At 41.4% G+C, this 15,509-nt stretch overlaps 1 protein-coding gene and 1 pseudogene across 36 annotated transcripts in view; one reads left to right on the forward strand and one right to left on the reverse strand.

The window, feature by feature from the left end:
• The window catches only part of LOC117561387 (formin-binding protein 1), an 80,111-nt gene extending 72,361 nt beyond the window's left edge, over positions 1–7,750 (forward strand). For 12 of the 36 annotated variants that reach the window (XM_034238724.1, XM_034238725.1, XM_034238727.1 and 9 more), the window contains 2 exons: positions 3,025–3,183; positions 4,074–4,733. In XM_034238724.1, the coding sequence (XP_034094615.1) occupies positions 3,025–3,183; positions 4,074–4,150 (236 nt within the window). In that variant the 3' untranslated portion in view covers positions 4,151–4,733. The other 24 variants (XM_034238722.1, XM_034238747.1, XM_034238745.1 and 21 more) reach the window with 9 other exon arrangements.
• A 1,627-nt stretch (positions 7,751–9,377) lies between these two features.
• LOC117561529 lies at positions 9,378–11,257 on the reverse strand (annotated as a pseudogene).
• Between the last annotated feature and the right edge of the window lie 4,252 nt (positions 11,258–15,509).

The following is a 15,509-nucleotide window of genomic DNA, read 5'->3' on the forward strand; positions in this document are numbered from 1 at the left end:
GATCGTCTTCTCAATAGAACATCTTTGATAATGTTTTCTGGCCAATCAGAATCAAGATAACGGCGTGGTGTTGTTGCAGGAAGTCCCGACGGAGAATACCTTTGCTGTAGTACATCTCTATATACATCGATACAACATTACGTGTTGATAGAAATCAACACGTAATGAAATAAGACCCCACGGTTTGATGATTGATAGGTGTGTGGGCTGTCTTTCATTTTGACACACAGAACAATGGGGGCTATCCACCCTTATCCACAATGTAAAGTCATTACTAAAAACTAAAATGGCATTAATTTTTTTAAATATGTCGTGTAGTAATAGATTTATTTATTTGTATTCTCAAGAGAGTACCAGAATGTGTATTTTATGTTAGTATTTCAAAAAATCTCCTGGGGGAGAATCCCCCCCAGACCCCCCTGCAGGAGTTGGGTTTTCAGCATGTCAACTCTTTCACCTGTGGGTAAATTGAAGGATTGGCTCCAGGGGCCTCATTTATAAAGGGATATACGCTCAAAAAATGGCGTACGCCAGTTTCTACGCAATGTTTGCGATTTATAAAATACTAACTTGACGGGAAAACGTGCGGTCCTCCACGCAAACTCTAATCCATGCGTACGCACTAAGCACACAAACGGGAGAGACGAGAAACTGCGACACCGTTGGCAGAAGGAAGAATGGAGAGAAATATGTGGAAATAATACCATAAATAAAATGTTACCTCTCATTTATCATATATGAAGAATTCATTTTCAAACATTGATTAAAGCCAATCTTAAAATGATTAAACAAAAGCCTGTTTGAGACTCCTCAGTGCACACAAAAACATAACTTGGAGAAATAAATAAATACGGATATGTTATTTAAAACCACCTCGATATGTTGTGTTAATGTTATGAAATGTTTTCTCATAACTTATGCGGTTTTGCATTTCTATATCTGAGATTAAAGTCAGAATTCTGAGATTAAAGTCAGAATTCTGACTTTTTTCTCAGAACAAAAAAAAAACGTTTTTTTTCCAAATCCTCACAAAAAAAAAATGTATGTGGCCCTAATCCTCTTCCGTAGTACGAGCATGGTTATATACTACCATGTTTAATCATGTTTTATGCCGTTTGCTAAGACTTGATAAATCGCTCATAAAACACAGGAGGTATGGAAACTAAGAACACCATATATGGTAAATTGTACAGCTAATATAACACAACACATTAGTTGTATTTCCTCTAACTGGTGGATATAGAGTTGCTGCAGTGGAGACGCTGCGCACAGCTGATCGACAGCTGGAACACAAACCACCAAATACGAAAACATAATTCAGATCCAGTCGTCATGACTCCACTCCGGAGGGATTCCCCGATCACTTCTTACAGTCTCTCATCAAGGGGGGTCTGCTGTCCCCGGTACAAACACACTGCCTGAGGAAGGCTATGTGTATTTTTTTTGTCATTAACCTTTTTCGGACCACTTATTTATTTATTTTGGTGACGATCCGACCTCCATGCTGCTACTCTGGTTCAAACTGCATCCACCAGACAATATGATTTATCTCCTCCTCCCCAAAATAACCAAAATCTGACACGGTGTGAGATGTCTTTTTTAGCTGTTCTGTCGTCATTTCCTGCTATCTTCTTCATAAAGTCAGTCAAAATGAATGAAGGAATGAATGGGCGTTTCTTTGACTATTTATAGGCAAATATGGGCGTTACGTGAACCCCGCAAAAGCTGCACCGCATTTCGAGTCGATTGTGATTTATAAAGGGAAACCGGCGTAGGAAGTGCTGTACGCACTTTCCTCGCCGGTACGCAATGTTTGGTGAATCGGAAAATTTCTGTACCTATTTTTTGGATTTCTACTACGTAAGCAACCTTCCCACGTGAATCCTACGCACGGCGTTATAAATGAGGCCCCTGGTCACGCTTTTTATTTACTACAAGACACATGTGACTTTTTATTTCATACAGTTTAATTTGGATTGAGACAGGGAAATAATCTAAACCTCACGCGTGGCGTTTCACTGTCAAGAGGAGCGTGTATGTAATTACATCGCAAATACTGACTTGAGCCCCACCACTGTATGGGTTAGCCCTACCATAGATTACCCAACACAAATACTCTGGAGCCGCAACTGCCGTATTGCGCATGCGCAGATCTAAGATCCAGTAGAAATGATAAAAAGTAAAAGTCTGCTGCTTATTGTTCTACTAGGCCAAAATATAGTCAAAGAGTGTATGAGAGTGAGAGTGTGTTAATTAATATATTTGGCAGTTTGGAGTAAGTCTGTAGATTTGTTTGTGTGTGTGTTTCATGTATTGGCCTCTCACGATAATTAATTTTGTTGGATACATTTTCCCGGAAATTATTGCGATTAAACGATGATATTGTCGGCACCGTTGTATGGTCATTTAGACCACTGACATAATGATAATACATAATAATAATTCAAGTACATCCTTTCAAACTGCTAGTCACATCCTCATGTAAATGGCAATTTATCGAGTTCATTTTTATTTATCGTACGATAAGTCAATTAATTGCTTATCGCGACAGGCACACAATAAAACAGTGGAAACAAACATGTGTTTGACTTTCATTAGTGAATGAAACTGTGTGCCCTTTGTAGTCTGTGTCCAATATTGTGTATTTGTATATATTGTATATATATCCTATATATATGCTAAGGTCCCGCTGCTAACACGATAGCAGTCATTTCGTGCACATGTGTGTAATTAAACACATGATATCAAATATCACTCCAGCCAGGTACCCAAAGTTGGCAACCCTGTGTATGTACAGGTGAGTCTACTCACTCTGTATGCTCATGCAGGTTTAGGAGAAGCATAATAAGTAAAAGAATACTATTCGCAATTTCCTACCACACATCATCTACTGTAGCCTTGCCTTCTCTCCGTATTCAGGAAATCTGATTTAGATATTAAACTCGAGAAGTGACTTCAAAGCAGTGTGTAAGGTGGACATTTGTAATCCTTTCCTTCTCATTTCTCTTTTTGTTTCCCTTGCAGGTCACAATGAGGGCACCATCGCCGTGGCAGAGGGCGAGCTGTTGTATGTTATAGAAGAGGACAAAGGGGACGGATGGACACGAGTGCGCAGGAACGAGGACGAGGAGGGATACGTCCCCACGTCCTACGTCGAGGTCTTTTTGGAAACAAATGCCAAAGGTGCTATGACATACATTTAACTCAGCAAGTGTGTTTTTGTTACTGTGAGTTTCCATTCACTGCTGAGATTAAAGGTTGTTACTGGTAGCTCAGATAAGAAACACACACTTCCTGTCTCTCTCGAAAGGAAGGACCAATCAGATGTGTCCATTGTGCCTCATGACAGTAGTGGCTGATAGTGTGTAGAAAGAGTGTGTGTCAATCTGAGCAAAACATTTGGTAATGTTTCAGAAATGACACAGAGCTGAGCAAGGGGGATGTTGTGTAAAGAAGCTTCTAGAGAAAGTTCCTCACCTCCCATTTACTGCAGTGCCACCTAGTGGTGATACAAAATAAAACCTGACTCCCAGTCAAAGCTAAGCATTATGGGAAGAATCACCCACTGACAGTGATCATGTGTACATTTAAAACACACAGTACTTGATTTTACAATATCTTTTTTGTCAAGATTTTTAATGAAAGTATTTCCTTAAATTATAATACTTTTAATCATGAGTCTGATTCGCAAAATCGAATATTTGAGCCAGTTTGGTAGTAAATCACTGAACTCTTAAATGAATGTACGCACCGTCTGAAGTGACGTTAGTGTGTTTTGGTCACTCCTTGTAACCTAAAAGGAAAGCATGCTCCATGTGCAATCATGCTGATGTAATTGTAATCTGCTGTAAAATATGGATACATATTAAAAGATATTTTTGTAAGCTAAACTGAAAAAAAGACAATAAAAATCAAATGTTGCATGCGTGTAGATTAATCATAGTGCTGTTACCAGATAGACCTTGTGAATGTAATGAATCTTCCCTCGTAAGGGGTCGTTTTATATAACTATTGATCAGATTAGTAACCAATAGCCCCACTTTCCTTTTTAATCCACCTTTTTTATTTGATAGTGTTGGGCTGCTCTGGTCCTGTTCCCCAGGCCAGACTGAGATTTAGCTGTTCTGAGCTCTTTGGTGAGCTGGGCTGAAGGAGCTGGTTGTGACTTTAACGCTTTGTGGTTTCCTGCACGTACCTCTGTTAAATCGGGCGTTTACTGTAAAGCATGGTGTGTCATTCCACCTCACTGCTGCAAAAAGACATTCTGTGCTACTTTCCAAGATCGGCAATCATCTCTTTCATAAAGTGTTCAACTCCCTTTCAAACATTTCTACTGAGCTTCGATGGCACAGCATGGGGTTCTTATGTGCAGATCTGGGGGAAGAATTCAAGTCTCTATAGTTTTGATCAAGGAGCATATGAAATGTGTGGCATGCTGCAGGATTGTTGTCGTTGTCATGAGGTGATTTCAGCATGTTGTGACAAAGGGGCCGGGTTCTAACATGCATTCAAGCCAAAGGACATTGAACGATGTAAAGACAGATCAAGATGCATCTTTGGGTAAATGCGGTCATGCCTACACCACAGTATTTTATGTCAGTTTAAAGTGCTTTCATAAATGCAATGACTTCTTTACCCACCTCTCTAAGTCTGAATAGATGGGTTGCCTTGATTTGCCGTTAAAACCATCTAACTTATTTTTTGTCATTTTTTTTTTTTGTTTGTTCGTATTTCTTTTTTTTTTTATTGCAGATTCCTAAAAGTGTGAGGCTGGATGAGGAATGGCAGGGCAAGCAGTCTGGGAGAAACCACCATGTTCCTCGCGCGCTCACAGAGTCAGAGAGAGAAAGTGAAAGACGACCTCAATCTAAAAAGAGAGGGGCGCCCGATTAGTATGCATCTCAATTTCCCAAAAACCTTTACGAAACAAACCATGCTTCCTCTGCGAAGAGAAGCCACGATAAGAGAAGTCCATCTAAATTTTAGAGCTCATAACCCTTTCCACTGTTAACAGCCATGCAGCAGTCACAACCACAGTATTCAATCTGCCTTTTTCAGCTTGCTTTAATGTAACTAACTCGCTTGCACCACACGCGGTCATCAACGTGGCTGTTGGCTTCCTCACTCTGAACGCCCCCCCCCCCCCCCCCCCCCCCCCCCCCGGTTCTGACACCTCTCCTCTTCCTTACCTAACACTGTACACATACATACATACACACACACACACACACACACACACACACACACACACACACACACACACACACACACACACACACACACACACACACACACACACACACACACACACACACACACACACACACACACAAGGGAGGTTGTGGTCAGAGACAGGACGGGGACCAGCTGGAGCCTTGTGGACAAAACACCTTCATCCTGCGGTGTGTGTGTGTGTGAGCCATGACCTCCTCACTCCTTCACTCAGGGGAGCGTCACCCCGACGCCATCTACATACAGGCAGTGGTGGAAAAAGTACTAAGATCATTTACTTAAGTAAAAGTACTAATACCACAGTCTAAACATACTCCATTACCAGTAAAGGTCCTGAGTTAAAAATGTCACTAACATAAAAGTATTATCAGCTAAATGTACTCAAGTATAAGAAGTACTCATTGTGGAGAATGCCTGTTATACATTTGTTGTATTATTATAGAATATTATATGTTTCTGTTTGAATCATTAGAAACATATGGAGCGCATTTTGGAAAATACTTAGTAAATGATTGGTAAATATAGATCATATAAACATGTATTTATTTTTTTAAAGTAACTACAAATAAATGTAGTGCAGTAAAAGTAAAACATTTACATCTGAAATGTAGAAAGTAGCAGAAAATGAAAATAGTCAAAAGTAAAAGCACCCCAAAATGATACTCAGGTACATTACTTGAGTAAATGTACTCAGTTACATTCCACCACTGCATCTAGGGCTTAAAACACTCATGTTCACCCTCTCACTAAATCATATTTGCAGGTTTCAGAAGGATCATGTATCTGTGTGTTCTCTCTTCTGTTGTGTGCTTGAACGCCTTATTTTGAAGGCCTTGTGTCCCATTTCCTCCACACCACGATCACCCCCACACATCCAGGAGAGGAAAGGAGACGGAAGGTCATTCTCCATTTTCCTCATCCTCACTGTCCCTCTCTCTGAGCACACCCTCCCTCCCCCTGACGCGGCTCAGGCTAACCCCTTGCTGCTTCGAGCACCCTTGTTTTGCTGCAGCGGGGGGGCCTCTCAGCGTTGTGGTGTGCTGCATGCTTGCCCTGTCTTCCTCCTCGCCCCTCTGCTGGCACCCTGGAGCAGGCGATGGGGTGGGGGTAAGGTTAGCTTACGCCCCCCCGCCTCCAGCCTTTCTGTTCAGTTAACCCTCATTGCCTGGTCGTACTGAATTAACCTGAATGCTACTGTTTAGGTTCGGTGCCTGTGGTTCTTTTTTTTTATAATACCTTGTTTTTTTTAGTTCATAAAGCATGTTTTCCTGTTTTTAACAACGAGTGATCTCCTCCTCCCAGTGTTCACCAGTTTAATCTCAGTAAAGGACGATAGGGACCCGAATATGTTGTTTTCTGAATGATTTTATGCATAGGTAGGTCTGTAAGTACACAGTACAGTATGTATGTCAAAATGTTATTATGGTATGTTTTGATCACACACGTTGTTGTTAGTTTACAGTTAATCAGCCTTGTGGAAATGTCTCCACTCGGTCCAGGCAACCCAAAAATGAAGATATGATTTACACCTGATATTAGGATGATCCACTTAAACTGTCTACTGTATATGGAAATATACTGTGATCCTTTTCCTGTGAGTCTGTGACTGACCCAGAATCTCCTGCTTTTTTTGGGCCTTAACTTTGGTTTTCTGAGAGAAAGGATGATGCTGATAGCTGTGGTTTGCTGAAAGGATTAAGATGTGATTATCTCAAGAAGTTTGGGGGCAAAATTAAGAGTTTTTATAATCATACAGAGAAAGTATTTCCACTGATTCCCCGGCACATAATGTACGTGATTTTAACATTTTCTGGTTTATATATTTGATGATGTTAAGTTGAGATTCAGCTTTTCTTTTTTTGTTTTCTAAAGCTGGAAGTCTATGTTGTATTTTCTGCCTGAATGGGACTGAAATCCCTTAACTGCAAATATTAGTAACAATGAAATTGTTCTGTATGAAGCCATTCTTAAATATTGATCTGATTCAGCATGTTACAACCACTTTTCAACCGGAGGAGTGACGGACATATTGACCATTTGGATTCTTACATGGAAGAAATGATCAAATCTCTGCTGAAGTTCATGTTTTCTTTTCAACATGTCATGATTTCAAAAACCTTATTATGTTTTTAACGATAAATCTGAAGAGGCACAGATCATTGTAGCTCAATAGCATCCATCTCTGCCAGTGCTCTGCAAAGACACCACAAAACTTTGAGTCCCTGCCCCGGAATAACCTGCCTGTACAGAGGAAACGGCACGTTGGAATTAGAGAGAATATATATGAATATATAAATAAAGTTTAAAAAGGAAAACATCTATTTTAACTATTGAGAGTCTTACCATTACTTTATCTGCTTTGCAAAGTAAGACTTCCTTTCCTTTCTAAGGTCTACCAAATGGTGTGTTTTTGCACTTTTTCGTTTGTGTTCCATTTGGTAGCCCATGCTTGTGTTTTGGAGCACTGAATACTTTGTATTGTGTTTACCGTGCCAATTAAATATGCCTGGAAAGTTAATGATGTTGAGTCCTGTCTTTGTTTTCTTCCCTTTGGAATTGAGACACAATCAATAGCTAACCTTTTCAAACAAACAGCAACTATGAGCTGATTAACTCGCTGCTAATGAGAGCAAACAGGATACATGTGTGATGTCATTTAAAGGTCCCAGTCATGCTTTTCCGGTTATTACCCGTCCCCTTGTGTGTTATGAAGGTTTTTCTGCATGTAAACGGTCTGCAGAGTCACAAACCCTCAAAGTACACCCTGTAGCGAGTACAACTCTAACACAGAAAATACCTGTCTATGCTGCCCCAGAACGCCTCGTTGGACATTTCTCTTTTTCCATTGTTTTCTTCTTGGGTATAGTGGCGTATTTCGGGTATAGTGACGTTACGTCCGCGGAGCCGTTACGTTTGGACCAATCCGCGTACTTCCTCACACACACATACTCTGCGGGACGTTGGAGGCTCGCTGCTGCGAGGAGCGGACAGTGTGAGCTGGCTCACCGGTGTGGGGTCGGCGAGACACAGCGGAACTCAGCCTGAGCACACACGCAAACTCCCAGCCAGGCTGCGGGTGTGTCTGTGTGTGTTTCGGGCTGGGTTTCACTGTGTCTCGCTGTCTTGCAGACGGCCACTGGGCTCACGAGGGGGGGGGGGCAGGAGCTCCAACAAGCCGTTTAGGACAGAGAGTGAATACACATACTGTTAGAGCCAGTAATTTGATTTGATAAGAAAGGCCACCTAATTGTGACGTCTGTAGTCAACGCACTATAAAGGACTACAATTCCCACTGCGCCTGTGCTAACGCCACAGTGATGGGCAACCTGTTGAGAGACTCCGTCGAGGAACAGACCGTACAAGTACCCTTTAAGTTGTGAAGATAAGCATTATCAAGAAAGAAAGAATACCTAAGTTGTGTTGTTTTATTTGAGTTTTGCCTATTTCTTTTGAATATTGTAAAGGCCTATTTTTCTTTGTTGCATGTGCAAAAGTTTGTTATTTTATTTTGAGCAAATACATCGCAACATCTTCTAAACCATCGGAGGCCAAGCAACACTTCAAACTGTGAGTAATTTAAGGAGAGAAACGAGTTAGAACTGTCTGTTTAACCCTTAAGAGTCCCTTTAAAAAAAAAAAACGTATTTGTTCCTAAGGCCATAAAATGCCACCTTCACAAAAACTGCTATAAAAATATGATATATTAATATTTATTTCCACTTTTAAAGAGTTAGTCTTTTAAAACTACTCCAGCCTGACATACACATATGAAATATGAATTATATTTTGGGGATTTTAACCCTTTAAATGCCAGTTTGTTGAAAAAACTCCACAGTTTTTTTATTGAAAAGAACAAAAAACTAGAATAATTTTCAAAAAATAAATTTCAAGGAATATTTGATTATTGTTATTATTAGGTCCCTATATTGGTCAATGATTGGCAGCAAAATAAATTTGAATGCATTGTTATTTTTTTTGCAGTGTTAGATTTAAACAAAAACTCACACTCGTGTTCCTAAGGCCAGAAAATGCCACCTTCACAAAAGTTGCTATAAAAATATGATATATTCATATTTGTTCCCACTTTCAAAGAGTCAGTCTTTTAAAACTACTCCAGCCTGACTAAAATGAATAATACAAGATCATTTTGAACCAGAAAAACATTTATTTTACAAAGATGAACATTGAATGAACACTGTGAGAGTCCAGCTCAGGTGGAGCAGGGGCTGCAAATGGACAGACTGTGGTCCTTGCATATGAATTTCCCACATTTGCAGCAGGTGCTGCAAACTCTTCTGTCCATGCAAAAGTGGCACTGCCTCCCGCTCTTCCGTTCACTGATGAGAGAGGGGCCTGCAGCAGCACCCTGCAGATCTGACACCATTGTTGCAGCGGCTGATGAGCGGGGAAGGCGCCCTCTCTTCTTGATGTGTGGGGTCACCAGCATTTCTCCCACCTCTTCAATGAAGAGCCTCCTCCTGTATGGTTTTTGCTGCTGCCAGGATGGCTCGATTGATGTCCACAGGACGTAGGCGTTGTAATGGGAAATGTCAACCAGGTTGTGGAAGAGGGCAAGTGGCCAGCGATTTGTTCTCCTCCTGCAGGAGTAGGTGGCAACAACCTAACAAAAACAATTTGAATAAATGATTCCAAGCATTTTCTCTCATGATGCAAATATTAATTATTTTATAGGAAAATGCTCATTTGAAAAAAACCTACATATATTTCAGACAAGAATATAAGAGTAAGAATACATGTGTGCCTACCTTATCAAGGTTGTCGACACCTCCTTTGCATCGGTTGTAGTCTTTGATTATGACTGGCTTTCTCTTCATTTTGTCGCTTACGTCTGGACTGCGGTGTTTCGTGCTTAGAAGCAGCACATTCCTGCCACGTCGAGGGATGTAAGAGACCAGTGTGTGGGTCTTCGTAAAGGCAAAGGTGGAGGAGAGGATCGCCTGGGGGAAGCTCAGGCTTGTTTCGGCGAATTGTGCAAACCAGGGCCAGTTTTCTCCTGAGCAGCTCCTCAGCCAGTGTGAAGGACGTGAACAAATTGTCACAGGTAATGATGTGTCCCTGGAGCCCCTCTGTCATCTCCAGGACCACCCTCATCCCCTGGTTGACTTCAGAAGGACTGCCAGCTGCTTTGCCTGTATACACCTGCAGTCTCCAGGGGTATGATGATTTTACATCACAGTTTGCCCAAATCTTTATACCGTATTTGGCCGGCTTTTTTGGCATATACTGCTTGAAGCTTCACCTGCCTCTGAATGGGACGAGCTGTTCATCCACGCAGACGTCGCTGAATGGGCTGAACAGCATCGGTAGGCGGTGCGTCCACATATCCCAGACTTTGCGGAAAGCAGCCAGCTTGTCATCACGGCACCGCAATCGGGATAGCTTGTCGTCGAACCGCAGTGTTCGGCTGATTTGGTGAAACCTCCTGTGGGACATCGTGGCTCGGAAAATGCTCCGTCCCGATTTCTCACTCCAGAGGCTTAGGGTCGATTCATTTTTTGATCTGTAAACACCGGCCAAAATGAGCAGCCCCACGTAAGCCTGCAGTTCCTCTGTGTCCATATCTCGCCACTCTGCAATTGACCGTCTCCCATGCAGGTTTGTCATGGACACAATATGCTGCAGGATGTCATCTGTCATCAGCAGTGCAAAGCTGGATGCCGGGTCACTGATTCGGGCGACAGCATAGTGTGTTGGTCCCGGGGTCAAACTTCTGGCTGCTGGGACGTAGCGGAGCGTCTCAGTGTTTGTGGGAGACCAAAACACTTTACCATTTTTTTAAGTCCATCCGTCCAGCTGCTTCCTCCATCTCCCCTCCGCTCTCAGTTTCAGATGAGTCTGAGTTGGACTCTAGCTGGTCTGTTCCCACCTCTGAGGCGTCCTCCATGGACTCTGAGGCCTCTTCTGTGTCAGCCTCAGAGTCCACGGAGGAGGATGAGGAGCCATCCTCGCAATCAGAGTGCATGATGATGTCCAGAGCTTCCTGTGTGCTGTAATGCCTTGCCATCTCCAAAAAGACTACTCCTGCACTGATAGTAATACTTATAACCATGGCTGCAGTGCACCTGTATAAACAACCTGAGCGAGAACCAAAACTTTGTTTTTGCAACTCATTGTTTTTATTATTGAATTAGATTATTACGCAGTGTGGCCTTCTAAGAGAAAAGTATTTTGAAGTTGGACACGCACACACACGCACACGCACGCACACGCACACGCACACACACACCATTATCCAACATCAAAAGTGACACACACATATCATTTCAGTAGCAAGTGACCCTTGCAGAAAACAGTAAAAAGTGTGACATTTTGCTGCAGGCTTCAAAGGGTTAAAATTATCGCCATCTTGTAGACAAATGTAAAAATTGAAAATTGAAAGCTAGAAGTTCAAAATGAAATCTTAACATAAAGGAAATCAAGAGTTTATGATAAGATAAATGTGGGGTCAAAAAAAGCATTTTCAATGGTTTTCAATGGGGCATTTTTTGCCGCGAACTAATGTGTCGGTTTTTGTGTAGCTTAGCCATTTTAGGCTAATTTAAAAAACTGATACGACAATTCAATATACAACTAAAAAAGAATATCCTCTGGCAAGTTTGAGCAATATTCATTCAACACAGCCAAAATGGCATGAACATGAAAACCTGAATGGCTGAAAAATGGCCCCAGGGACTCTTAAGGGGCGTCTAGTGGCTTGGTGGAAAAACAAGGAAGGAAGCCACGACATTGTTAAAAACTCTCGTGATGGACAAATCCGTGTGGAATTAAATGGTTGCCACCATATTATTATAATGAATGAAATACTCTTGGAAATGAATGGATACGAGCGGATGTGAATCGTGAGTTTACAAATCACGGACTTCATAGTGAACAAGGAAGGACTGCATTGACTTCCTGGATTGTGACAACGTGGATTTCTGTGGAAAAAGGCTTGTGCCGCATGTTGTGGATGTTGCAATACAGTATAATCTAATGCTGGAAGTGGAATAAATTCGCTTATGAATAAAGTGTGGAACGTAACTCAAGGAGCGCAACTCAAGGAGCGCATCTTGAAAAGCGTTTAATAAGTTTGTCTATCTGGCGTACTGCCGCGGATCCAAGCCGCACAATAACAAAGCGCAACATTAAAATAAGGACAGCTGTTTACAAGTGGATGTTTAATGACAATAAAGCATAACAATGGCTGAAAAGGAAAATGTGGAAACAAATGAAAGTCCTATGGACCCAAACGGGAATGAACGTGAAGTGCCCGTGGAAAATGCTGACGTCAGACCAAAAAGAACAATAAGACCTACAGAAAAGGCTTTAGAAGATAGGCTGGCGCAGTTAATTAAAAAAAAGGAGAACGAAATTGGGCCAAGTCTCAAGGAAAAAAAATGAGATTGATTCACTCATGATTGATTATGGGAATATCATTGAGATGCAAGGTTGTCGTGGGGTTTTTCAAATACTCTCCAAAGAGTTTTCAAACTCACATTACTCAGTGCAGGAAATGCTGTCGGAGCAAGAACAAGAAAGTGATCATGTTGACTGGTATCTCCCAAAAATTGCATATTTCAATGAGTTTCAAGATGTGATGAAGAAATGGTTAGCTAGAGCTGCCTCCTTTGAGCATGTGCCTTCTTCTGACCATGGCTCATATACTGCACCAACACATCCTCACTCCCAGGTCGGCCTATGTTGACGTTATGTCAAGTCCCCTGTGTCGGCTTTTTCCAACGCAAGGGGGAGGCCCTTAGCGTCCATTTTCAACGCAAGGGGGGGCCCTTAGCGTCCATTTTCAGCTTTCCGGTGTCAGTACCAGATATGTTCGGGTGTATTTCCGTCGCATCCGTCATATTCGTCATATTTTACGGCAACTCAAGAGGGCCATCACGGTCAAATTCCGAACATTTAAACATAGCCGACACTTCATTCTTTACTTTGTCCGTTATTATATGTAGAAGATTATACTTTTTCTCCGTCATGTTGTTTCCTTAGCAACAACTTCAAACAGGTATAGCCTACACTTAATTATTTACTTTGTCCGTTATTATATGTAGAAGATATTAATTTGTTCTCCGTTATGTTGTTTCCATAGCAACAACTTCAAACAATAACAACTAACCGCTAGCCGCAAAGCTAGCAACACAGCCACTGCTCCGTTTTCGGAGACTTTGCACACGTTTTTCACAAACATTTTCACACGCTAGGAGTACTTCCAATAGCTTCGTCTTGATCTGTAGATGTGATTTGATGTGTCGTGTGTCCCCCAACTCCTCTCCAAAATTCAGATATTTAATAAAATACTCAGGGGAGTTTCCTGAATTTTCATGCCCAAAGCCAAGCACTAGGCCCTGTGTAAATTAAGAGGCTGATCTCGGGCACTTTTGTCCACTTTCCCTGGTGGCCGAAACTCAAGCCAGACATCCATGGAATCGTCTCAGAGAGTAGATGATCAGTGGGGCCTTGTTTTTACTGAATGATGTGTTTTTTTATGGGGAATTCAAATATGAGCTTATTTTTAGGATTTTCGGAGACTTTGCACACGTTTTCACAAACATTTTCACGCTAGGAGTATGGGAGTACATCCATTCGCTTCGCCTTGATCTGTAGATGTGATTTGATGTGTCGTGTGTCTCCCAACTCCTTTCCAAAGTTCAGATACTATATAAAAATACTAAAAGGTAAATAAAACATTAAACATAATGACAAAAATAACAACCTGAAATATATGTATTCTATCTACACATTTCGTAATTATCTAATCTAGTGGCCTTATAAAAGTGTTGGCTAAAGTAATGCAGAATATATATATTTTTTAATTGTAAATAATTAGAAACATTATTTATGTGCACATGTACATGGGACCCCACCCCACACATAACAAGCTGTCCCGAGTTCCTCCGGCTGCAGTTCCGCAGACGGCCGGTGTGTGGCAGCAGAGCGCTGGGAGCAGAGGGAGGTGAGTATATGACGGATATGACGGATGACGGATGCGACGGAAATACACCCGAACATATCTGGTAGCCCGAACATATCTGGTGACACCGGGATGTCCATATGCTTCTATGGACGCTCATGGAAGCACGGCATTCGTTTGTGTCGGCTGCCCTTAAAGGCAATGTGAGCGTCCATTCTCATTGAATAACTGAGAATTGTACACCCGGAAGTAAGTATTCCCCTTACTGTCGATTGATTTTACAGTGATATCTGCACTACTCATCTACTAAAAAACACCAGATTATCCTTGTTAATTACACAACATTGATGGGTTTAAATTGTGTGCAATGCTTTTGTATTTTTCCCCTTCGATTCGGAGAAACAAATATTTTTTCGGAGTAAAGGATGGCAGAATGTCTTCTGCCATCCTTTACTCCGAAAAAATATTTGTACACTACCCAGAATCCCCAGCTATCGTTTGGACTACACCATGTGCTCTGTTTGACGTCACGTGATCTTCAAATTTCTCCCTGCAGAAAAAAAAAACATGGCCGAACTTCGTTTTATTCTCGGTGGAAAATGCCTATTTTAAAGTTAGTTTGGCCATTAAAATGCGTTTTGATGTCATTTGATGCGAGAAATATGAGTTGTTATTTCAGATGATGTGTGCAGTGGATGTACATGATCTTTAGTTTGCTAGTTATTACGAAGATTACTTCAGGAAATTGCGTCCATAACGTTTTCATTGTTACCAAGGTGGTTGCTAGGGACGCTGCTATCGATATTATTTCTGTTATGTTGTGTAACTGTTTAATGGTGTTATCTTTATTGCTACCCCCTTCCCCGTCAATGTATAGTGTTGGTCCACAGCGCAAACATATTAGTTTAACAAAATCCGCATCTAAAGATAGCCTACGTCAGGGGTGCCCAACCTTTTTTGAACCGAGAGCTACTTTTAAAGTTGCCAGTCTGCCGAGATCTACCAGTCCAAATAGAGAGGCGTAGCCATTACTGACAGCCTACTACCAGGTAAATACACACTTCTACTTGTATAAAACTGACCTTTGTACGATTAATACTTCATAAAATACTGCAGATCCTTTATCTTACCTCTTTCTAATCTACACACATACAAGTATTTAACTGAAGTTACACAACAGTGCTGTTGATACAGAGTTGGAGTTTATTCACACGTCACATACTACAGTGGGTAATGTTTTCAAGAAACATTGAACAGTGCTGCCACATATGACACAGAGAAAAAAGAAAAGACTCTGAACCCTTTCTTTGCCATTATATACAAATAGTGTTGCTACAAAAGTATAAATTACGCT

The sequence above is a fragment of the Gymnodraco acuticeps genome, unplaced genomic scaffold (genome assembly GCF_902827175.1).
Source record: "Gymnodraco acuticeps unplaced genomic scaffold, fGymAcu1.1, whole genome shotgun sequence".
Taxonomy (NCBI): Eukaryota; Metazoa; Chordata; class Actinopteri; order Perciformes; family Bathydraconidae; genus Gymnodraco; species Gymnodraco acuticeps.